At 35.8% G+C, this 24,883-nt stretch overlaps 1 protein-coding gene and 1 long non-coding RNA gene across 6 annotated transcripts in view; one reads left to right on the top strand and one right to left on the bottom strand.

Moving 5' to 3' along the window:
• The window catches only part of LOC139815691 (uncharacterized), a 197,857-nt gene that overhangs the window by 48,507 nt on the left and 124,467 nt on the right, over window positions 1-24,883 (top strand). The gene's annotated exons all lie outside the window — the stretch shown is intronic.
• The window catches only part of LOC139815687 (uncharacterized), a 239,480-nt gene continuing 225,684 nt past the window's right edge, over window positions 11,088-24,883 (bottom strand). Inside the window, exon 4 of the mRNA XM_071782753.1 lies at window positions 11,088-12,997. Coding sequence (XP_071638854.1) covers window positions 11,573-12,997 — 1,425 coding nt within the window. The 3' untranslated portion in view covers window positions 11,088-11,572. The remainder of the gene's footprint in view (window positions 12,998-24,883) is intronic.

Here is a 24,883-nt window from a genome sequence, read left to right as displayed (position 1 = left end):
GAAATATAAATTAGAATAAACAATAAAATGGAAAATTTATTTAGAAATTGAAAAATCTGAAGTTTTTTACTAAAATAAAATTATAATAAGAGATTTTTTTAACTTTATAGATATCAGAGAAAAAGTTGAGTGTAAAATTAAAGTACCTCAGGATGCTTAGAAATTTTATCCTTGGCAAGATGTTTTAAAATTAGATTCCGGCACCTCGATCTGTAATACTTTCGATGTCCGTAGGCTTTATCGGCGCGTTCTTCACTAATTTTAATAATCAATCTCGATACGGTTAATCGATTTGCGCAAAAGACAGTGAATAGAAAACTCTTAATAATAGTAGCAATAATGCTGATAACACTACAGGGAGGTATCATCGATATTCACCTAATAAACTTTGATTGGGCGAAGCAATCAGTAATGCCATCATAAACCCATCTTTAGAGCTTGATAAGAGAGCCTATTACTCAATGTAGGCCCTGAGGATTGTCAAGGATACTAGAGCGTAGAATCGATTATGATAAATATATATGATAACGTATAAATCGTGTCGACTTTACGCGTGCAAAATACTTAACCACAACCTGTCCGATTGAAGATCGGAAAAATTTACGGACAGGTGCTAACGTACTTTATCAGTATATAAACATGTCGTGGTTGATGAAGTTAGTCATCATCATTTAAATGTATTATGACTTGTATTTAAAATGATTGGCGTAAAATAAGAGCCATTACCGGTATATTATCCGTACATTAACCGGTATATTACTACGTCGGAATATTATATTAAATAGCCAAGTTGCGTTGTGTGTGTGTGTGATATTAACAACAGTTTATTCTATTTTCTATACATATATAAATTACGTTTCGTTTTATCACATAAATGCTAGAAAGCTATTGAGCTTTCTGTTATGATCTTTAGCATTTAAATTATTTTTTCGATAGTCACAAAAATATATATTTATTCGGCTCAACTCGTTCTCTCAATTCTCCTAAGACACCTTTAATTACGCTGTTTTACACTCTACCAAATTATATAGATAGGCAGGAGCAGTGAACGCGGTTAAGAGACTGTGGAATCAATTATGATTAGGGACGATGCACGTTTTACGGTCCATGTTTGTTGTTTCGCCTGTGGGTCGAAAGTTAAGGCGGAAGGCATTTATCGAAGAACGTTAATTATAAATTGAAAGACGCGCGTCGTAGACCGAAGGTTGGGGTTATGGTTATGTTAATAGCCAAGATTATGATTATGGTCATGATCCGTAATCATAAGTAGCTAAATGCCATGAGAGATCGGCAATGCAGAAGTAGCAGAAGCATGCCTGCACTTTAGATACGCGGATATTTTTATTAAGTCCTATAAAAATAATTAACATCTCGCTTTCTCCGACGTGGTAAACATGTTTTGTCGCTTGTACGCGTTTAATTATTACATATTTATTAGTACAATACTGACACATCAAACGTATTTTTAATTAAAATATTAACAATAAATTCTTCAGAAATAAATTTTTAAATATTATAATTTAAATTTATGTTACTATATTTTACTTCCAATATTTAAGCTTGAAGGATATTTTAGTGCACAGGACTGATATGTACATGTAGCAAAGTTTCATTCGGGAAAAATGAATGCAGTAATATCAACGACAAAATTTAATTGATATTCTAACAGCAGTATATTTTTGCTAGGAAAATACAATTATTACGAGACAATTATTTGAAGGGCACGGAAATTGCGTAAATACAGGGTAGCGGACAATGCACCGCAATCTGTACGTACTTTTCCCGTGCAGCAGAGCGACTTTTATGCCTTATCGTGGCATCGATCATTAATTATAGTACGGGACAACAATGGGAGGAGATGCAGACAACAAAAGAGGGGAGGGGTGTGAGTGCCGCTCCATATTCTCTATTTCTGCATGCTTGCAAGCAGACACCCATACACTGTGCTGGCCGTAATAGTTTCCGGCGTTCGATACAATCGTGCTATTTCTTTTTAAGCTTATTTACATCCCAAAGACGTCGATAAAGTCTCTTATCTTACAATAAATAATCGTAATTTATAATAATGAAATATTTATACATGTCACGTACGAACTATTCAGGAAACGCGCATTAAATAGCGTGCATAATTTACAATTAGACTCTTTAAGAGTTCTACAATACACGAGCTATTTTGATAAATCTAATCTAATAAATGTTGATCTTAATCGGCAAAAGTATGTGAATTTGTTGAAAGCGAATGATAAGTATATGCAATTTTATTTCCTAGTTGCCGGCTGTGCTCGTTATGCTGTGATTACGTAATCAATTCATTGCTTATTTAAATGAGAATGTATATCTGCATTAATCCTCTACTAATCTTATTAGAACGGATAATACATATAATTTTGAATAATTTATACTTGTAAGTTCATGAAACATATCGAATAAAAAATAGAAAACGAAGAAACCTGAAGAAGTTTATTAATGAGATTATTAAATTCCTCAAAATATTAGTATTTGATATAACAAATTAGAAGATATCTTTTATCAGTGCAGTAAGTTTGATTAATTTATAAAGTACTGGACGTCAATATTTAAATATAAGAAAATTTTTGATAACAATATATACTTATTAGTTATTACATACAGCCCTATTTATTTCGACTTTATATTTAAAATTAATTTACATGAAAATATATCAATATTATTTATAGAAAAATAATTTCAATTGACTTATTTTTAACACATTGATTTCTGAAGTCAGATTAAAATTTTAATCAGTGTACTGACTCCAGAAATCAATATATTTGACAGTGCAAAAAGCTAAACACACAATGTACATATTGAAAATACAATAATATGTTATTAATATTATAACATAGTTTGTCTATATAATATTTTTTTTATAATATCTTATTTTACACCAATCATTTTCAAATATTATAATATAACTGTACAGTAAGTTTTAATATATATTTAGACAATCTTATGATAAAATAGCTTATCAAGTACATGTTTACTGATTTATATTATTTATCTTTTTCTCTCTTTCTCTCTCTGACTTACAAAATATTTCCGGAAAGATTTGTATAATTCTGCTGCTTATATGATTTTTGATACTTGTGCATGGGTTGCATTGACAAATTTGTAACAAGCATTTATTACGTGCACTTACCTGAGTATTCTGTAAACGGCTGTAGCAAATATTCTATTTTGCTAATTGTGATGTTGCTGAAATTATACGTGATTATCTTTTGACTAACAATAAGATACGTTGAATAAAGAAAGGTTATAAATTTTCTTTATTGACAACAATGTTATATTTTGAAGATCTGTTAGCAATCGCGAATATTAATATAGCTCATTTAGAAATGTGCATGCCAGTAAAAATCAATAAATGCAATTTGTAATGTCTTACTTAAATAAGATAGAGTGCAAAAGATTTTTTAATACTGTCATAATTTCATGCCGTGTAATTTAAACAATCGAGATTATTAGGGGAGAATAGATGATATTCATTCATCATAAGATGTTACATATGAAACTATTTTTTTATATCTAGGAATGCAAATAATAATACATAGTGAGGTATATATCGAAATTTAATAACAACGCAGCGTTATATTCAAATAATATCTTTTCTTTATATTTCTTTTATTACTTCTAAAAATTATATGGCGACGATATGGTGGGGTTCTGCATCCAAGAAGCGAGAGAGAAGATAAGCGAGCGAGATGCGCATTTGATAATATAATCGATCAGAGATTCATCGGAAATTTATTCAATCGGTTTATTCGTTAATTTTCATCGTTTCTCGCTCCCATCCCTTCTCTCTCCCTTCTTATCTTCTTTCGCGAAGACGACGATAAGAAATGTACCTCTCGGGAATGGGACAGAAGAGGAAAAAGATCGTAGAATTTAAGGATTATATCACAAGGTATAGTATCGAAAATGGTGGTGTTTTGGTTAAGAGAGGACAAATCGTCCTGCGGGCGGATATTTTACGTATATCTCGTCTGAAGTGTCTACTTTACATTAAATACCCGCGGATGAGATTTCAATCGGCGCGGCCCCCTCGCTCTTTCATCCTTTTAATAATTAAAAATATTCGTCTATGACCTTAATAGTTTCAGTCTATGAAAATTAAATACATTTCAAACATGGCAGTGCTAGACTGGTTCCGTTTCGACCTTCGATATCTAGAGCTGTGCCGAACGATGCGGTCATGCCTGCGTATCATTTTTGCTATTAATTATTTGCTATTAATAGCTTACTGCATCAATTTTCTCATAACCCTTTAAAAACTTCAGCTTGGACTTAAAAAAAAAAAGATAATACTACTATAACGTTTCATGTCACTTTTCTTTAATTTTTTATCATATTATATAGATTATTTTTTCAATGTTTAATAAATAAGATAAAAAGTAAAATCTTTTATTGTTTTACTAGAAGAGTCCGACAACGTAATAATAGGGCAACATGAGTGGGAATTAAATTTTTGTAATAGTAACAATCAAAACAGTGTTTCTTTGTTCTATCTTTAGAATTAATTTGAGAACATAATTGCATGAAACGGCACTACACATCTTTTATGTCATTAGTTAATCTAATAATTAGCTGTCTTGACAAGCATCACACTCGCGCATCCACGTGCACTTTCTTTTGCAACCTTGCCTTTTCGTTATCGTTGGATTCGTAAGCACTAACTCGGAAGAGTTGTCTTTTATCCTTATAACCAGTACCGTCGAACTATTCGTTTAATCTCATTCGCCAGAACATGCTTATTTTATTGAAACTATTCAGAATCCGTTGAAAATATCAGCGCAATCATGCATCAAACCAATGGTAAAACAAGAGAAGCCTCGGAAATAATCTCTGAAATAACACTTATTTTTAATTTCATTTGTTTAGTTCTGCCGACTATTAATACCGACTGTCTGTGTGTGCTATTTGGCGATATACTCCTTCCTTCTTCCGCCAGAAATCGGTTTTCGATCGTGACGTATATCATTTTGAAAACATTCTCTATTTTAAGCGATTCTCTAAAGTAAGCGATACTCGAATCGGATTCCGCGTGTTTTGTTTCGCGTGATTTCGGTAAATGTGATTCGATCAGTATTCAGAACATCGACATTTTCAATCAAAACTCGTAATTTCGAAAATATAGGTTGGCCAATAAATCCTATGCGGTTTTCGCCAATAGATGGCTTTAATAGGCACTTTGAAAAGCAACTACACTGTAAATCCAAGTGTGTTATTTCTACACGCATAAACGTTTAAAAATGACATTTGACCGAAACTCGTTTTACGTACATGTTGTGTTGCGTGTTAAATTACGTCATTTAATTAAAAGTTAAATGACGTGATTTAAAACGGCAAGAACACATATATAGGGTCGCCAGACATTACAATAAAACCAACACTTTATGGCCAATACTACGACAGTCCGGCATTACAACGAAAATCAACGCTTGGCTGATGATTGGCAGCCGTACGTCGCCCAACATTCTGTCAGACAGTACTGGGCTATGACCAACACCTGGCCGACAGCCGTACGTCGGCCAAAATTCTGTCCAGTATTGGGCCAGCATTAACAAACAATAATACTGGCGCAGTGCATCAGGATTCTCAGGTAGGAATCACATGTCATTTTGACGTCAAAATGACATGTGCTTTCTACCAGGGTTACAGGATCACAGTAGAATAACCAGGGCTCAAGAATGGCAAATAATAATGACTCAGCGATACATAACATCAACGTCAATACTAAACAAATCGAAATTATGCTTATAACTGAAATATTTTTTAGTAATGAAATATTAGTGTTGCCAGTACTTGTCAGCTAGTATATACCCGAACTAGGACAACTAGTACTGGCGCAGTATTGGGCCGATTGTAAAACCCTATATGTATGGGAAAGCTTTATAGTTAAAGAGCTTTAGTTAAAATAACACACTTGGATTTGCACTGTAGCTTCAGTCTAAAACTTGGAAGCGCATAGTTATTCGACATCATGATTCGACGGGTGATATATCAACATGCATGAAAAAAAAGTATAAAGATTGGTTACGTGTTGTGTGTTTGACAGTCATTAAAAGATTAATAATCAGAACGTACGTTTTACAAAAGTGCGGTTTTCATCGTTTTTCTTATCGAACATGATTTTAGAACTCCATAATTTTCGACCAGAACTTTTTTTCAAAAAGTTATCGATATTTGAATTGAATTTTTTGCCGAACTCTTGAAAAAGAGTATAAAAGAGTATCAAGAACTATGTAACTATTCAAAAAGTTAAAACTGTATTAAGAATTATTTTATTTGGATGTATAAAAAATCATGAAGTTGGCCTCATTTTTTGAAGTTTACTTTCACTATCAATGGACGGAACTCATTCTAAAAACTATCAAGAAGTTTTCTCTATGTTTTAAATAATCCAGAACTTAAGATAGAACTATGACTTTGTAGCAGGGAGGGGGGACAACTTCACATACCCATTATTATAAAAGTAGTAACAATCAAACATTATAAACAGTTTTAATAATAATTAATTATCTTTTGCCCTAATCAGAGTGTCTAAAAATGTACTTGAATTATGAATATAGAAATTTCTACATATATATTCAAATATACTTAAAGAAACAAATAATTCTTTCATTATTATGCATTTTGTGAAATTTTTTTTTTTTTTTTTAATAAGAATGCTGAGTAATGCCGAGGATCAAAATTAGAAATATTCACTGCCAATGAGACGCGGAAAACTACAGATCTATTTTTCATACTTCCGAGAAAAATCAGTGTAATACATTATATATGTATAGGGTAAACTGGGGTAAGATGGCCATACAGGAAAGGAGCAGTTGAAGGAACATCAACCGATGTTCTTTCAATCTAGCTCGCCATGAAGCATCGAATGAACATGAGTTGGCCATCTTTCCTGTATGGCCATCTTACCCGAGTTTACCCTATTATATAATGTATTGTGTATATATATACAGGGTGTCCAGTGATTATGTGATACCTTTCGTGGGCAGAGAGAGCGGGTTAAACTGAATAGAAAAGCTCGAAAATTAGCCATCTGTCACTCTTATCTTATTAGAAAAGTCCTTTACTGTTTCTCAATAATTAACAAGAGATTAATTAATAAAGATTTTCAAATCATGTGCGTCCGTGCGATTCGACGAGAAGAGGCAGCCTAGCGGTTACAGTTGCTAGGCGTGCGGCGAGGCATTGAGAGGAGCGCTCTATAAAAATTACAAACATGGACGTAGAAATATCTGGACGGAGCGTAAGGAACTTCTTTGGATGAAGAAATTACAACTTGAGAGGTGAAGGGAAAATCCATTGGAGCTCAAGATTCAATCTCCGTGGAAATATGCTCGGTCTAGGAAGGAAAGTGAAGGACTTTTCTATTCACTTTAACCTGCTCTGGCTGGCCATGATGAGACGTGTGACACGGTAATTACCGGACACTTTGTATACATATAATATGTTGAATTTAAATGGGGAACCTTGTTACACGTCGGTCCAATTTCAGTTCCGGCGGAAGCAGTAGTTCACTTTGCCAGTGACTATTATCAAACGTATGACATAATGATCAACTCTATCGTGCATGGGAAACAACTTGCTTTGTATTCAGTATTAGATACTGTGATAAAATAGCATCCATCGGTCTCGCATTTAATTCATTGAAAGTATGTACCACGCGATTCTTTACGCTGTGTGTGTGTGTGTGTGTGTGTGTGTGTGTGTGTGTGTGTGTGTGTGTGTGTGTGTGTGTGTGCGGAGTTTAACTTATAAAATTTATAAAAAACGGTTTAATTTATAAAAAGATTAGCTTAAAATTTATATTCTTTGTGTATGTTACGGTTTATTTTATCGTCGTGATACCGAAGTGTTTCTCCGAACAGAACGGTGATGATATTTTCAACGGATTCGTGTACATATAGGACAGAAACAACATACATAGAAGAAAATGATCGATGCGCGTGATTGATGAGTAATGATCGTAGACTTATGTACACGGAGTCAACTGTTTACAATAAATAAGTCTTTAATAAATATGCTACTACATATTAATAGATTCTACAAAAAAAAAAGAAGAAAAAAATCGCAGCGAGGTTTCTCCAACAGATACATCTATCTAAATTCGATGAAACTCTTTTGCTTCGAGAAACAAGGAGACGTGACGAATTTTCGTTAAATATAATTCAACGAAATGAATTCTTCAAGTGGCACTCGATAATCAAACAATTTTCAAACATTAAATGTTGACATATAATAAAGATTGCAAATATGAGTAGCGTATTTTATGGCGTCATCATTTTACTCATTATCAATCAATCTTTTGTTTTAGAAACGCTTCTTTTGGGTTATATATTTTTATGGTAATCGATTTCGCAAAATTGAATTGTAGTTGATATAGAATTACAAAGTAATAATAAGCGTTGCTTTCGTTGCGAGAAACTCGCACAGTGCCACGTAAAACAAAGTCTGGTATAAATACATTAAAAATTTATTCCAACATAAAGTTAAATGTATCGACCACTTGTTTGCGATAATTTTGATTAAACATTTCACAAAATGATAAATGGTATATTTGCAATATTTGCATACCTGGAAACCCGAACTATAACAAATTGTAATTATAATATAATGGAAACGCTAATTAAGACCTTTGTAATTTTCACGTCGGCACTGTCGAGCCCGTCGCGAAACGAGTTCCTGAAATAAAATTGGAAGCGCGAGGAATAACGATCGAGATGGAACTCGAATGACCAGTATACGCAATTTGTGTCGACCTGATTAATCGGTCTCCTTGGTAAAATAAGAAAGCCAGTATTCTCTCTCTCTCTCTTTCTACTTCGCTTCATTATAAATACTGAGATTACGTCGAACGAAATTTACTCTATGCATGCCAAATTATTATTAACAATTACTATTAATTTACTTCACGCATGCCAAGTTAAACATACGTCGCCCGTAGCAATTGCATTTTATAGCGTTTGATTGCGAGATCGCGAGACAAACTTACAAATTTGATTAATTGCTTGCCAGGAATTTTCTCAAACTCGCGATGCCTAAACGTAGATGGTTACACACGGCTGTCGAAATATTTTTTTTCCCTATCCTACAATTTGTATATGTATAATTTATGCTAGTTAAAAAATTACTTTGTTACGTAGTGCACTAAGCGTAATCGAAAACGCCTTCGCTTCTCATTTCGGCGAAATGTGCGAAGCGTATAGTAATTTCGTCGCGAGACAGCTAATTTTTATTGAACAGTTCGTCTCCATAATTAAAGTGAATATCTATTAATCGTGTTTCCTCGAAAATAATCGTGTTTCATGCTCGCAAATTAAATTGACTTCATCGTCCATACGTCCATTTCCCTTTTTCCAAGTCGCTTATTGTCTTACGCTCCTCGCTCGCTAAAATATCGTCATTAATTCTTTTTACGCTTACGCACTAATCGCGCTAGTCAGGACAGAGTTCGGCAGTAATGTACAAAAAGTTTTCTACGTCGATACGTCGGCGAGGTGAGAGCGGTTCATGTCAAGAAAGTGTAATATATAATTTGGAATAACATCTTAATTTAATGTTATAACCTGTAGATATTATTTTCTAACTTGCATGAATATTACTGTCTGTGTCTTTTATATCTAGTGTCATTTAATGCAGATCTTGACTTCCCTTGTATTTTATTTGCTCAATTTTATATAACTGGATTTTTTATTGCTCTCGTGATGCTCTCGTGCCTAATAATAACGTTAGTTAAGAGTGAGGCAGTCACATTCATTAATTTCTAAATGTACGATGACGATATATACCTAGATTATCATGCTGGAAATATTCTGTAGGGTAAATTTAAACGAGATGGCCTTAGAGGAAAGATGGCCCATTCATGTTCATTCAATACTAGATGGCGAGTTAGAGAGAAGAGTGAGCTATCTCTTCTCTATGACATCTTATCCGAGTTTACCCTAGTTTTGTTAAAGCTATTAAAGATGTATCGTTGATATTTAAGATCTCTAGTTATAAGAGAATTATCATTGTCCAGAGCCATTCACTTTGAAAGTAATATAAGTAAAATCTAAAATACATTTTTCTTGCATGCATACATGTGTAATATGCAGTTCTTTTAAAAGTAATAGAGCTCAGTACTTATGCACTGGAATATTCTTAAAGCAATACATAGAATGTTTTTTGGAACTTTATATGAACAAGCTTTTATCTATAATTTTCTTTTATAATTATATCGAAATTAAGTTTTCGTTGAGAAAAGATATCGATCTGAAAGTGCTGCGGCAAATAAAGATTATAAGAATTCAGAAATGGCACATTCGCATGCGTTACGTGAACTTACCATCTTGTAATAAAATTGAAAACTACTTGCTCTGAAATCCAATGAAGATTACGATTCTGCGGAACCACCTTAGGAGACGCACAATTACGGCAACACCTGTTTTGCCGCCAGGAAGTACTTTGAGATTAAAGTTAAGTTTCGTGCTTGTTATCCGGCGGTTTGATATTCTCTCAGTTCGATGCCACCAGCAATTGCCCCTTGCGGATAACGAGCATAAAGAGACACGCATTGGCCGGCACGCTCTTGTGTCGTTCAAACAAACGCGACCGAAGATACTTCGTTTTTGCCCAATGTCCATCGATTCTCGACACGAACCGCATCTCTCACCGTAAATGCTTTGGGAATTGATATCGAAACGATTTCGGTGAACGCAATTTACTACCGTTATGGATTTTTAAATTTAGCGTGCATGAAAATGTTTTTTGTCATGTAAAATGTGTTATCAATAAATATTGAGAGCTTTATAATATCTGTTATAGATCAATTACAGTTATTATAACTCTTTTTCAATGATTTTTGAGTTTTGTACTATCTCAAAATTTTAGAAGTCTATTTTTATTATAAGATTATATGGAGAATGTCTAAAGAAATACTTCTCCCTTAATATTGTTACAATAAAACTTTATATTAATTAAAGGCATTCTTTCCGTTAATATAATTAAATTTTTTTATTTATCTAATTATTATCGAAATTTATTTTTAATAGCATATTAACCGATTGATGAATATTTTTATTTTATCAAGCAATATGATCTCAAAAAAATGATCTCTTATATACAATTTACGATTGAGTAATATTGAAAATAGTACAATTTGTCCAGTTAAATTCCGCTTAAAGAAAAAAGTAGACAATGTCTCTTATAACACAGTTACTGTGGATTGCCATTTTCGGGATTTTAATTTCAGGTTCAGACATCAGAGCGGAAAATCCTGATATAAATAACAATTATAGATTTGACGAAAAAATTCAATTTTTATTCATTTTCGATTCATATTCGATTTAAGTTCTTAAAGTGTTTATTCAAAAAAGTTTACACAACTAAATCGATCTCACCGAAACTGCAACTATATCGATCCCCTCATAATATCAAAATTTCTGCACGACACATGTCGTGTGCCACCTGCTCGTTGCATGAATGTGAAGTAAGTCGTAACGTAGAGTGATGCTATGTACACGTAAGTTTACAATTGCGCACAAATCAGCCTCCGGCCATCCGAGGGATGGCGTTACATCGCCAGTCTCTCCAGCGGAAATTTCGTTGTAGTCTGCGGGATCATATCGACCACGTCGCTGTCCTCATAGGTTCTTTCGTCCGAGCTAAACGTCGTAACTTCCGCGATAACGTCGTCGGAAGCTGCCAACGTGCTGGATTCGACCGTGACGATTGCGAGCTCGCTCGAAACGATCGAGGACGATTCCTCGTCGACGAGCGAGGAGTCTTCGTCGTCGGATTCCTGCCAGGACAAGGACGAGGAAAGGAGAACTGGCGAGAGTTGAGGCAGAGGGGTTGTAGTATAGGCGCATGTATCTTCAGGAACTTTGGTGGTTGACGGTAGCAGTGCTATTTTGCTCCTCGACGTCGCCGATATCGACCTCGATCGACCCGGCAGAGCCGCGCTATCCCGGGAAGACTTTCCTATCCTACGCGAGCCTATCGGTCTCGCGATGTGGTTCCTCGAGGACGGCGGGGGCTTTTTATGATCAGACTGCGGCGAACTCGGCCTTTTGATAGAGAAGAGAACGGTTGACGCACCAAGAAGAGACGGCGAAGAGGACAACGTGGCTGTCGAGGCCCATTGCTCCTCGCTGGCGGGCGCTGTTAGCGACAAAGAGACTCGGGACGAGGAGGTCGTGCCAGGCCCGTACCGCTTCCGGGATGGCGATGCCACCGTGCTCATCCCCCAGCTCATCTGCTGCTGAGTCGTCCTCTTCCTCTTCTTCTTCCCGTCCGTCAAATCAGGCTTTTTACTTTGATTATCGGCGACCCTGAGGTTTGGCTTTTTCGCATTTGACGTTGGTGCTTTGTTCTTACCGAGCGTGTGGTTCCTGCCGCCGCCGTCTATCCGCGATTTCCGCTTCTTCGCCGACACGGAGAGAGCCTGTCGCCTGCAAGCCTCCTCGCTGGCCGCCCCCTCGCAGGATCGCTTGGATTCCGGCGTGGTGTTGCTTACGATCTCCGATGACGCCTCGATGACACCTGCCACTGATTCCGCGATCGATTTCTCGGTGACTTTGCATTGGGAACCGGGTTGCTCGCCCGACCTGCACCGTCGCTTCCGCTTCTTCTTCTTCTTTCGGCTGTTGTTGCGGCATTGAATCTCCGGGGGCGGCGTTACGCGACACATCTTCAGCGTCTCGTCGCTAGTCTGACAATGATGATGCCAATGGCGTACTTTGTGATGAGCGCCCAGTATCCGCCTCTGCAGGATCTCCAAGCGATCAGCCGAAACCACTTGCGTCAGTACCCGAACATTGGATGACCTTTTGCCCAGAGTGTTACCTTCTGTGACAATTACTTTCTTCGGATGGCCATAACGGTCCATACCAATGTAAAGCGTTTCGTTCTCCTTGGACCAGTGTGCCGAGATGTACGTATTGTAATTGTGTTGCTCCAGAGTCTCATTGAAGATGCATGCTTTTGTGCAATTGAGCTGAAACAGAAATTGAAAGAAATAATTTTATAAAATGACGAGTTTTATTATGTTGAAAGATTCTTGTAAGTGTGAAGCAGAAGCTATTAACGAGTTGATATAAAGCTACTGCATTTATTTTATAGACTTTCCTATCTTTTCCTATCCTTTCCTTATCCTTGTTCTGATTTAAAATTTATTGGCTCAAAACTTTCCTTAATTCTAGCATTAGCGTTATAATTGCTAACAATAAGTATTAGAACATTAAATATTATGACTATTTATTTTGTTGACTGATTCTTTTCTGCTGATGTTTCAGTTTAATGTTCATACTCAATTTAATATATATTTGTTTTTTTTTTTTAAATTCAATTTAGAATTACAATACGTTACACGTCATAAATAAGCAACTGGTTTTTAATAATCTTAATAAGCCGTAAAAAAACATTAATTAAAATGACTGAAGAAAATACGTAATAAAAATTTTCCGTCGAAAGAGTTCAAGATTAGTTAGAAATCTGCATTTTATTTGACAGAATATTCGGAAGAGCGTTTTCACTTCTGTTTATAGACATATATCAATTATACAATGTGGGCTTCAAGTATTTCGTAAAACAAAGGATTTTAAACGCACCGGAACAGGATTTCCTTCAAAACAGGATTCTTGCCCATTTCGTGTCCCTTTTCCATTTGCTGCCTCAATTAATTTCGCGATGCACTCTCGGTTTATACACAGCGCAATGTATCTGTTCGGGATACATTAATGGGCAATGCACACGTGCGCAAAACGAGGTTAATGCAAGTTAAAACGCTAAGCTGTTTCCTTAGCGAGACATTAAGGATAATGCGGAACCAACGCGACTGTCCAACGATGGTGCACAGTGAACATTAAGTTATCGCTGCGGCTAGTGGTGCATGTGTGCCACGATCTCGCCGTTAGCCGTTATGGTGACTTTGTAGATGAAGCGGCGGTATTCTCCACAGACAATTACACTTGTCGGTTCAACTAACAAACATCGGTTCAAACTGCTTCATCTTATGCCGCGTATTTTATTTACACTCGAGCGTTCTTTATACGCGTACGAGGGAATCAAGAGCAAAGAACCTACGAACACGAAGTTAATTTTTTCAAATACGTTGAATAAATAGTTGTAAAAACCTGGCTTGTCCTTGTCAAAATAATAATTATTTCTCTTAAACCGGATTTTAGCATCTGTAAACCAGAAGAGAAGCGACTAGTTCCGCGTACCTACACCGTGTGAATAAATAATCCCGTTACTAATAATTGTTATGCTAATTCATTTAGGTCGCTCCTACAAACTTGTAACTGCATCTTTTTATGTCGCAGTTAAATGCGGCATACCGGGAATGATAGCGACTTTATTGAGCATCACATGTGCGGCACAAGTACGCTAAACGAGTCGCATTGATCCTCGGATTCTAGTAAGCAGCGAGTAACGAGCGATTACGCGTCGAGAGAGGCGCCGCGAGAAATCTAAACAAATTTCGTATTTTCCCTCAGATATTTATGGCTATGACGAAATGAAGGCTACGCCAAATCTGTCTTCTCGATATGGCTTAGGCGAGAAATGCAGATGAAATTATTAGGACTATTTTCTTTCCTTTCGAAGCGTAGGTATAGATTATAAACTACGCGACTCGGGGTTGTGGCATGGTGTGTTGAGGACTGTACTTATGTTTAGCCCTTGCTGGCGGTTAGTTGCTAAGGAAGGGGTTTTGTGATGGGAATGGGTAGGGATTGAAGGGGGGTAGTATGTTGTAGGGGGGGGGGTGAAGCTGGTTTTTACTTGGGCCTGGCGCTGGAATGGGGATTGTTGACGGGGGGGCGATTTGGCCGTGTAGAGAGGGGATGGGGGTATTAGGATAGAAAGGGAAGGTGGGTTTTGTCGTAGGTAGCCTTAGTGCCCTTTGGAGTGGGGGGTGTGAGGTGTCTCCTGGTGGGGGAGAGCTGTGGTGGTGTAGAATTATTTGGGGTGGGTTGGGATGTCGGGGTTGTCTGTTGGGTTGTCCCTTTGGGTGGTGTGGGGGTGGGAGACTGTTAGGGTTATGTTGGGGCCTGGATGTGTGGGGTGGGTGGGGGAGGGTTTTAAGGGAGGCGTTGGTGGGCGGTAGGGGTCGTGGGGTTGTGAAGGTAGGCATGAACTGGTAAGGGGAGAGGAGTTAGGTGGGTGGGCTTTTGGGATTGGGTGGGGGATTTTATGCTTTTTTTGGGTGGCGAGCGGGTTGTGGTTCAGGTTTTAAGGTGGATGCTGGTTTTAGGGAAACCTGTTTGGAGGGCCTGTAATCTGGAGGGGTGATGGATGAGAAGGGGGTGTGTGGTCATCATGCGTCTGTGTATGGGGTATGGTTTTGGGGGGACGTAGGTGTTGGGTGGGGTTCGGTGCAGCTTTTGTGCTCGTCAGAAATATGGGGAGGATTGAAGATCTGCACTAGTTGATTGGAGTGGTTGATAGGGGTAGGTTGCGGTTGTTTTGCTCCTTTATTATAGGGGTGTACCTTGAAGTTAAGTGGAGTTGAGCGGTTGGGTAAGGAAGATGTTGGGTGGGTTAAATGTTCCCTGAGGGGCCTGACTGGTTTTGTGGATGGGTGGTATTTTGGGATAGCAGATGGAATGAACGGGTGCGGAATGTGGGGCTGTTTAGGTTGATTGTTTTTGTAAGGTTGATATGAAGGGAATTGGAAAGGGTTGAAGGGGTGCCGGTGTGGCCTGGGTTTCGGGGGTCGGTAGTGTGGGGGAAAGAATCGGGAGTTTGGGTGATGTTTGAAGTGGCTGAGTAAGTGTATTGTGAGGGGTTGGTTTCGGGGGGGGGTATGGTGAAGGGATGCTAGAGACGTGTGTGGTGTATTCCTAGGTGAGATGTGGGGATTCGTGTTAGTAGTGGGGTGGAGAGGGATGAGTAAGTGATGCTAGTTGCGATATCGTTCTGGTTTTAAACGTCGGTGATGGGGGTTGTTCTCGTGGGGTAAGATGATTGATTGTTGGTATATAGTAATAGGACGCTAGCGCCTACCTAGTAAAGGTGGATGGTATGTCGCTAAGCTTTTAATTAAATGTATGTGGATAGTGCTTGGGGTGTAGCTGCTTTCCCCTTCTCTCCCTTTCGAAAATATATATCGATTCTTTTATCTCTTCTTTTCTGTAAATTTAGATCGTTAATGTTATGAGATTTAAATAATAAGATGATAAAGTGAATAATGAGTTTAGAAATAATAGATTAACTTGCATTAATGCAAATTGATTATGTTACGTGAATGATCGATATAAGCAGTAGCACCATTCTTTTAAAGAAAACTGTAAGTGACTTTAAACAAATACAACCGCACAATTATATTAAACGCACATGAATACATTTAAAGACAAAAAAATTTTACAGTGTCTGTATTCATTCTTAAGTAGAACAATGATATGCTGATGAATTGCTAAGAATTTTTAAGATTTTTGATTTTTATGAATCGTTAAATGGAAAATGGGAAAATTAATATCAAGAACTGCATTGCTCTTGCTGCATTTACTTTTCCTAAACCTTTAGATCTTCTAAAGCGTTTTTACGGATTAAAAAGCTTCTTCAAAAGCAATCGCAAGTAAACTGTGTCTGTTACATCAAGTCGAGTCATTTGGCAGCTGTTTCAACGACAGCGGAAGTACGGTGCAAATGCCAAGAATAATGTATACTGCACTATCATAATATATGCAAGAATGTAGGCAAGATTTTTGGGAGAATGCTAAAATGTCACGCGGCAAACAATATTTGCAAGAAAACACTATCTTTTCGCAATTGAATAAAGCTTGTAATAAAGCTTTAAATAGTCTCTTTTTTTATTTCCAAACATTTCCCCAATATATAAAACGTTTCCTTGTTTTTATATGAGTTTTTAAATTGACATGTAAAACGCTATTCTTTTAAAAAAAAATTTAAATAGGAAAGATAGATTTTCAATTTAAAAATTGATAAACTTTACATATATATATATATATATATATATATATATATATATATGGGGCATTCCACGCCAATTCGCAAGGGGTCAAACTTCGACCTTTTTATTTTTGATGGCCGCTCGTTTTTTAACAGGTCTTTACGAGTATTAGACCCCTGTTAAATCGTTTCTATAATAAATGTAGCGTTTCCGAAATAGAGCCTGCGCAAAATGAGGACTGCAAAATTTTCAATGAATTTTTTCGCCTATTAGACAACGTCTAAGAAAAAAATTCATTGAACATAAAATACGCTATTTAGATCATAGTTTAAAAAAAAAATTATCCCAAATTTTTATAATAATGATTTTAAACTAATAAAGTAAAAAACACACAAAATTTGAATATCTCAAAAACCCCATTTCTATTTTTTTGAAATTTATAGGGAATATTCTAGGGAGTATTAGAAGAATTTTAAGACTAGTTGGAAGTTGCGCAGAATTTTTGGGATTTTTTTATAAATTTTTTGTGAGGCAGTAGTAATATTTGACTCACAAAAGTGTAGTTAAAAACGCGTTTCAGACAATTCTGAATCAATTTAGATATACTTTTTTACTAAAGCATGATGAAGATCTCGGCATAGCACACGACAATTGCGATGAACAGTGTGGGAAAGGCGAAAAAATAGATTTATGAGGAAGTTTAATTCATAAGTACATTTGTTTAAGAACATATTATTTATAATTTTATTATTTTGTGCTCAGTATAATCATTCGAAAAGGAGTAATCTTTAACAATTAATTTATAATTTTTGGTATGACTTGGTATGACGCAGTGGACACGTTGAGTCTGAGGTATTCTTTTTGTTTGATCGTACCGACCTGTCAAAAATTCGACGGCAATTTCATAATTTTTTTTGTCCCAATACTTGAAATCGCCGCCGAATTTTTTGACAGGTCGGTACGATCAAACAAAAAGAATACCTCAGACTCAACGTGTCCACTGCGTCATACCAAGTCTACCAAAAATTATAATTAATTGTTAAAGATTACTCCTTTTCGAATGATTATACTGAGCACCAAAATAATAAAATAAAATATATGTTCTTAAACAAATGTACTTATTGAATTAAACTTCCTCATAAATCTATTTTTTTCGCCTTTCCCACACTGTTCATCGCAATTGTCGTGTGCTATGCGAGATCTCATCATGCTTTAGTAAAAAAGTATATCTAAATGATTCAGAATTGTCTGAAACGCGTTTTTAACTACACTTTTGTGAGTCAAATATTACTACTGCCTCACAAAAAAATTTATAAAAAAATCCCAAAAATTCTGCGCAACTTCCAACTAGTCTTAAAATTCTTCTAATACTCCCTAGAATATTCCCTATAAATTTCAAAAAAATAGAAAATGGGGTTTTTGAGATATTCAAATTTTTGTGTTTTTTTTACTTTATTAGTTTAAAATCATTATTATAAAAATTTGGGATAATTTTTTTTTTAAACTATGATCTAAATAGCGTATTTTATGTTCAATGAATTTTTTTCTTAGACGTTGTCTAATAGGCGAAAAAATTCATTGAAAATTTCGCAGTCCTCATTTTGCGCAGGCTATATTTCGGAAACGCTACATTTATTATAGAAACGATTTAACAGGGGTCTAATACTCGTAAAAACCTGTTAAAAAACGAGCGGCCATCAAAAATAAAAAGGTCGAAGTTTGACTCCTTGCGAGTTGGCGTGGAATGCCCCATATATAATTTTTGCATAGGTGTACTACTAAATATCTCTAGTAAATATAACTCGATATTACATATAATACATAACATCTCTATGCGAGATGTGTACATGTCTTTACCGAAGCGTTACGAAAAAATATATGATTGATTTACGGATCATTAGATATCTGCTACCGGATTATAAATTATTCGGGTAGCCGAGAAAACGAATATGACACGGTGATCGGTCAATGAGATGCAAGACGAAAGTAAAAAAACGTACTAATTGCGTATCTCTTTTGGTTCTTCGAGGCTACTATACTAAAGATTGGAGAATGTTGCTCCTAGTACATTAAATTATTTTTAATTTATCGAGGCTTTGTATTTATTCAATGCTTTTTTTCGAAAATCACGCTGCAACTTTTGAAGCAAGTGTTTCTTTATTTTTCAAGTCTCTCATGCAAATATTTATAAAAAGAAAGCGAGAAAACATATTTATTATAACATATTTCTTTAAATGTATTTACTGCATTCATATTATATCCGCGTCTTGGTATTTAAATAAATTTGAGAAAAGGATTTAAAAGGATTTAAAAAGATACAAAATAAAATTTTATTTAATTCGGTGATTTTTAAATGAAATTTTGCTTAGATCTCATTGTCACCGAAGAAGTTTATAAAGTTGCTGAATATAACGATTTCTTGAAGAAGTTTAATGCGCTTTAATCATTCGAGTGACTTTGAAGAGAATGTTGTATAGAGATCGCAGGTGATGTTAACGACGTGACGCCAATTATAGCGCCGCGAATCGCGAAGTTGTAGTAAATAATGATTTCGTTAGAAACAAAACAACTAATGGAGACGGCAACCGTAAAGAGTGCCAGAAGAATGCAACTATCTTGCCACTTTATAACTCGGCTGTGCTGCTTGTTCTTCTCGTACGACGGATAATTTATTGTTATTATATACTATAATATGTTTCTTGCATGTCACGTGCATAAGAGGCCATCAGATGTGAATACGGAATTTAACCCTTTTATCTATATATGCCATATAAAAGTGGATGTTATTTACAAAAGAAATATTTAGCTCAGATTCTCAGATCGATGTGTTATTTCAATTTCTTCGTGTAAGAGATCTTTACATGGAAAAAGGGACAACAATAATAATATTGATATAAAAAATTAAAAAAATTAAAATAAAAATATTCTTAGAAAGACCATGTTTATTTTAATTTTTTCGGGAAAATGTCTAGATAATATTTTCAAGGTATTGGTGGAATATTTTTTTACTTATTTCAGAGAAATATTTTTGAAAATATTTCGGAACGATATTTTAAATAATCATAAAATATTTTTAAAAATATCTCGAAACGTTATTTTAAATAATCATAAAATATTTTTAGGATGTTCTTATATTTATAATATTTTAGAAATATTTTTCCAATATTTTTCTAATGAATTATATGTTCTATTCGAAAGAGCAAGCAGCAGGTGCTTTATTCAGTTCCGCGCAATTAACGAGGTGCAATCGAGTTGACGATAATAATTAGGGTCGTATCGTGATAATGAATTACGTACAATCCCTTTATCGCGTAATTGCAGAGCAGCGCACATATTTGCACGTACACATGGAATCAGCTGTTCGAAGAGCCTCAGAAGTGCCGCTGATCATTCTTTATGTCATTTGGTAATGGGGCACTATCATCAATATTTAGGACACATTTCTTGGTGTAAGACTAATATGCTACGTTCAATTATTATTTATGCCGTTGGCATAATAAAATAAATAATCATAACTAGCTTATTTTGATAGCAAAAAAAAAATATGATGAAAGATCACAATTATCAAATAGACAAACTAGATGCAAATTTTGCACGTGACGAGATTTAACATTTTGTATTTCAAATAAACGATTTGTCTACAAATTCCATTAATATTCGCGCCGATATAATGTTCGATTTATGATAATAAAACCGCAGAGTTTAGACTATCAAGCCTTTTATGCGTGCAATGTGTGATGAGTCAATGTCTACACATTTCTGATTTTTTCTCTTTTTGTATTAGACAAAAATAAATGTATTATTCTAACCAAGAAGATCAAAGATAACCGAAAGGCATGAGTATGTACATGATTATGTACGCAGCATCCGATTTAATTTCAGTAAAGGTGCCGCTAAGATAAAAATTATTTATGATGTTCTAATCGTCACGTGGTGAATCGTAATTCGTCAGTGAAGAAACTCGTTGGGTCTAATCCAATTAGTGAATTAATTGCGTTATTAGATACCAGTTCAAAAGAAGGATCGATTAGTCGATTACACGCGCCGCGCCGATAATCGTAAATCACGGGATTGAATCTTTAATTTCGTTTATACGTTGTAGTAGTCACGCTACTTGCGATATTGCCGAACTTATATCACGTTAGGAAACGGTTTCGAGGCGTTAGAAACTCAATTTTTATTACCCAACGGTGAAAGATATTCCACACGTTTCGTGTGATTTCTAGAAGTCTGTTACATCCTTCTTGTCCTTTCTTTCGAGATTTGGTACGCTGGTATTATTTTAATAGCAAATCATAAACTTTCGCGTAAAATGTTTTTGATTTTCAAATAACAGTAAAGAGTATTTTGTAATATATATATCACGTATTGAATTATCTTCTATAGAATAGATGATAAAAATATTGACACATTTATTACATGCCAAATGAGAAATATCAATAGAATATCATAATCATAAATATTAATAAATATTAATGCAAATCAATAATATAGTCTTTGTCTTATTAATCTTACTTGTTTAACATACACGTATGTACGCAATCATTTTTCTTGTTGTATTGTTTTATACATCATGTAACACATAATTATAGAATGACAGAGTTAAACAAATTATAAGTCGCAAATTTACGTTAAAACGTTGAAATTGTAATTTTGCCGAGCAAAAATTCCAAGATAAACGAGAATAAAGGTAAATGCCTAAAATTGTTTCTGGTTTTCAAAGCATATTAGACAGACGCCGCGCGCCACTCGAATGACCGAAAGATTTAAATCCCTTAAAAAAAATAGATTCTGAATCCTTCGAGTAGAATAAGTACATGTGGCAAGCAATTTCGTCCAACCTAAGTTTAAAAGTGATAAAACGGACTTATTATTAGCATAAACAAAACTAATGCGCGCATGTATTTACCTATCGTTAATATAACTAATTTACAATGTTGCGGGGAACGAAACGTTCAAGAGAAAACGAGGAACAACTTACAAAGTTGTGTAAATAATCATTTTAGTGGCCCTAAAATTCACCATCAAACGCGAAACAAATAAGACTTATTATTTTTCCCCGATAAAACTGATAATTCTGACAAAGAATTTCCCGATCGTCGTTCGACAGTGGCTGTTTTTTTCGAGGCACATTGCGCGATCGTTCATCAAATATACGAATGAACGGATTTATGGGTTTGATATATATATATATATGTCTGAATTCGTGGCTGCGCACCGGCGCCGGCGTGGCTGTTGGGTCCCGGGTCACGGAGTATATTCTTGTTTCGACGATGTCCAGAAGAAGCTGCGCTCATAAAGCACGCGAAATACGACGTCGCGGTCGGTGTCTACCACGCGAGAAGACACATTACAGGAGAGGAGTGCCAGTGTGGTTCTTTAGCGGCGCGATATCGGATAATCTTCCTTCTGTTGAATTGTCTCTTTAACTTTGGCCGGCGCGGCGGGTGGATCCTGACGAGTATCCCGCTGTGAGACGTCGGGATTGGTATTCGCGTGTAATGTGTTAAGAACGTTCCGAAGGATTAATTCGATTACTGTAATTACCGAGTATTTATATGTCAGTATGTCGTGTCGCGTGTCGACGTAATTTATATGTCACTGTAACAATGTTGTATATAAATTTCACGGTTTTTTATACATTTGACACACGAAGAAGTGAAATAATTGGTATTTTTATATATAGTGAGACGATATAATTTTTTAGTAATGAAATTTATTCATTGAATATGTTAACTTCCTATAAATATTAATTTAAAAATATACAAATATTTATTTATTTAAGAAATTATAAAAAATGACGATTATTAATTTTGTCATTAAGATATAATTAGAGAGTCGAATTGCCGCAATTGAACTATTTTTGCAACTGCCATACACAGTTTGTAAGGCTTTTAAAATATCAAAATCTATTTTTTTCTTACCTCGAAAAACACAGGACGGTGAGAAGAGAGCTTCAATGTCGCGTCCATTCAATTTTTCATGAATATCATCGATCAGACCCGACATTCGCGATCCCATTCGCGTGCAAATTATTCCCGTGACTTTTAAATCGGGATAATAGGGCGAAAATTTGAGAATTCTGAGAGTGAGAGTTACGGCTACAAGTGCTCTCAAGGCGTGTTCATCTCCGTGGGATTATTTAGAGGCATTCTTTCAAACGCCCACCGTTCACCCACGAGCCACCAGTCGCCGCGCCGCCACGACAAGAGAGGTATCTCCGAGTTTGTCTCTTTGGCCCAAACGAGACGGGTCGAATGGAACTCGAGAGTGATCCTCCCTCTCTCTCTATCTCTTGAACTCCTTGTTCCTCCACCTTCTTCCATCTTCCGAACACAGACCTATGCGCGGCGCATAAACAGCCGTCTATCATAATATTTGTGCTCGTGTCGGCGACTTGAATTATGTTGTAACGACCAGTCACGAGAAGAAGACGACCCGAAAGAAAGAGTTACGTGTGTTCGTGCACGAAAGGGGAAGGAAGGGGGTGAGGGGCAGCGGGGGGGCTCTTGTGGGTGCGCGCATTGGGTCTGATGTACGACGGGCCAGACGGGAGGACGAGTTCTGTGTCCGATTTTAACGAGAATACACCCAGATTGGATGCTGATAAAATATCGAACTTCATCCCGAACTGAACCCGCGATGGGCGGGGAAGAACGGCTCTCACGGATTAATCTTTCATCCCGATGAATCAAATCACGCGAGATTTCGACAAGTCTTGAATACTGCCTGGCTCATCGTCATCCTGTTTGTTACGTATTTTGAAAAAAAGTGTAGATAATGGCACTGTTTTTTTTTTAATATCTGGTTGAAACAGATCTTAATGGAATGAAGTTTGATTTGAAAACTAATATGAGATCGGATTGATCGAAGTCATCCATCGATAGGTATATATTTAACACATGTATCTTCGTTATTCGAAATAATATTTTTTGGAAATAATGATCATGAAAGCTAAGAAAAAAACAAAGCGGGAATACCTGATTCGAGAGATATAATTTATGGATCTAGATGCGTCTCGATTACAGGCGTGTTACATGCGTGTTTTATGTGCGTAAAAACATAGCCGAAGATAGATACATTCTACTAAAACTTGCTGCTGGAGATATGACTACGGAGATACAAGATACTTTTATTTATTTATTACCTCATCTCTGTATCTACCTATGTGTTTTTAACTTCACATTCAAAAATATTTCTATTTTATGACTACTCAGATCAGGTATTAACTCGTCAGTAAATTCTACTGGTGTTTGCGATAATAAAATTTGTTCAAACTGTCAACAGACACAAGTATCAATTAATGAGATCAGTAATTAATTTATACATTTAATTCTTATATAAGAAATCTTTCCTTTGTTCTTTTAAAAATCCTTTAAAAATCTTTCCTTTAAAAAAATAAAGAATCTATTTACACATTTATATAAATATGATACTTCGGAAATTTTTATCTAACTTTCCTTGTTTAATAAATTGTTATATATTTTGTATTAAATTTCAAAATAAAAAACCACGCGAATATCTTCAAAAATAACTGGAATAATATCTAACAAATTTCTATGAAATAGAAAGCAGTTCTTTCTCATGTGTTTTATAAGTCGTAAATTATACGAAAGCAAGGTAAAAACATCTGTATACAACGGGGCACATGGTAATAAATTCCTTTGGGATATCTCTCGAATTTACATATTCACTTGACACAACTGACTGACAGAACAGGAACATCAGTTTTCCATCGACCGATCATCATGTGAGAGAAAAGCACATGTGCGCCGAAATCGTAAAAAAGAGGCTTGCTTCTTGCTTCGTGGCAAGAAGAAAATCCGAGAATCGACTCACCCCGGGATCAACGAGTCTGGAGAGAGTTGCCCGGACTGTATTTATGTGTGACACCCTGTTTCTCGATAAGGCCGGCAGCTAATTAAACTTGAAAGCCGGCCGAGCTATAAGAAACACCCCCCTGCTGTT

Source organism: Temnothorax longispinosus, chromosome 7, assembly GCF_030848805.1.
Source record: "Temnothorax longispinosus isolate EJ_2023e chromosome 7, Tlon_JGU_v1, whole genome shotgun sequence".
NCBI classification, from domain to species: domain Eukaryota; kingdom Metazoa; phylum Arthropoda; class Insecta; order Hymenoptera; family Formicidae; genus Temnothorax; species Temnothorax longispinosus.
Note: the sequence above shows the minus strand (reverse complement) of the source record. Positions and strands in the feature narration are given on the sequence as shown.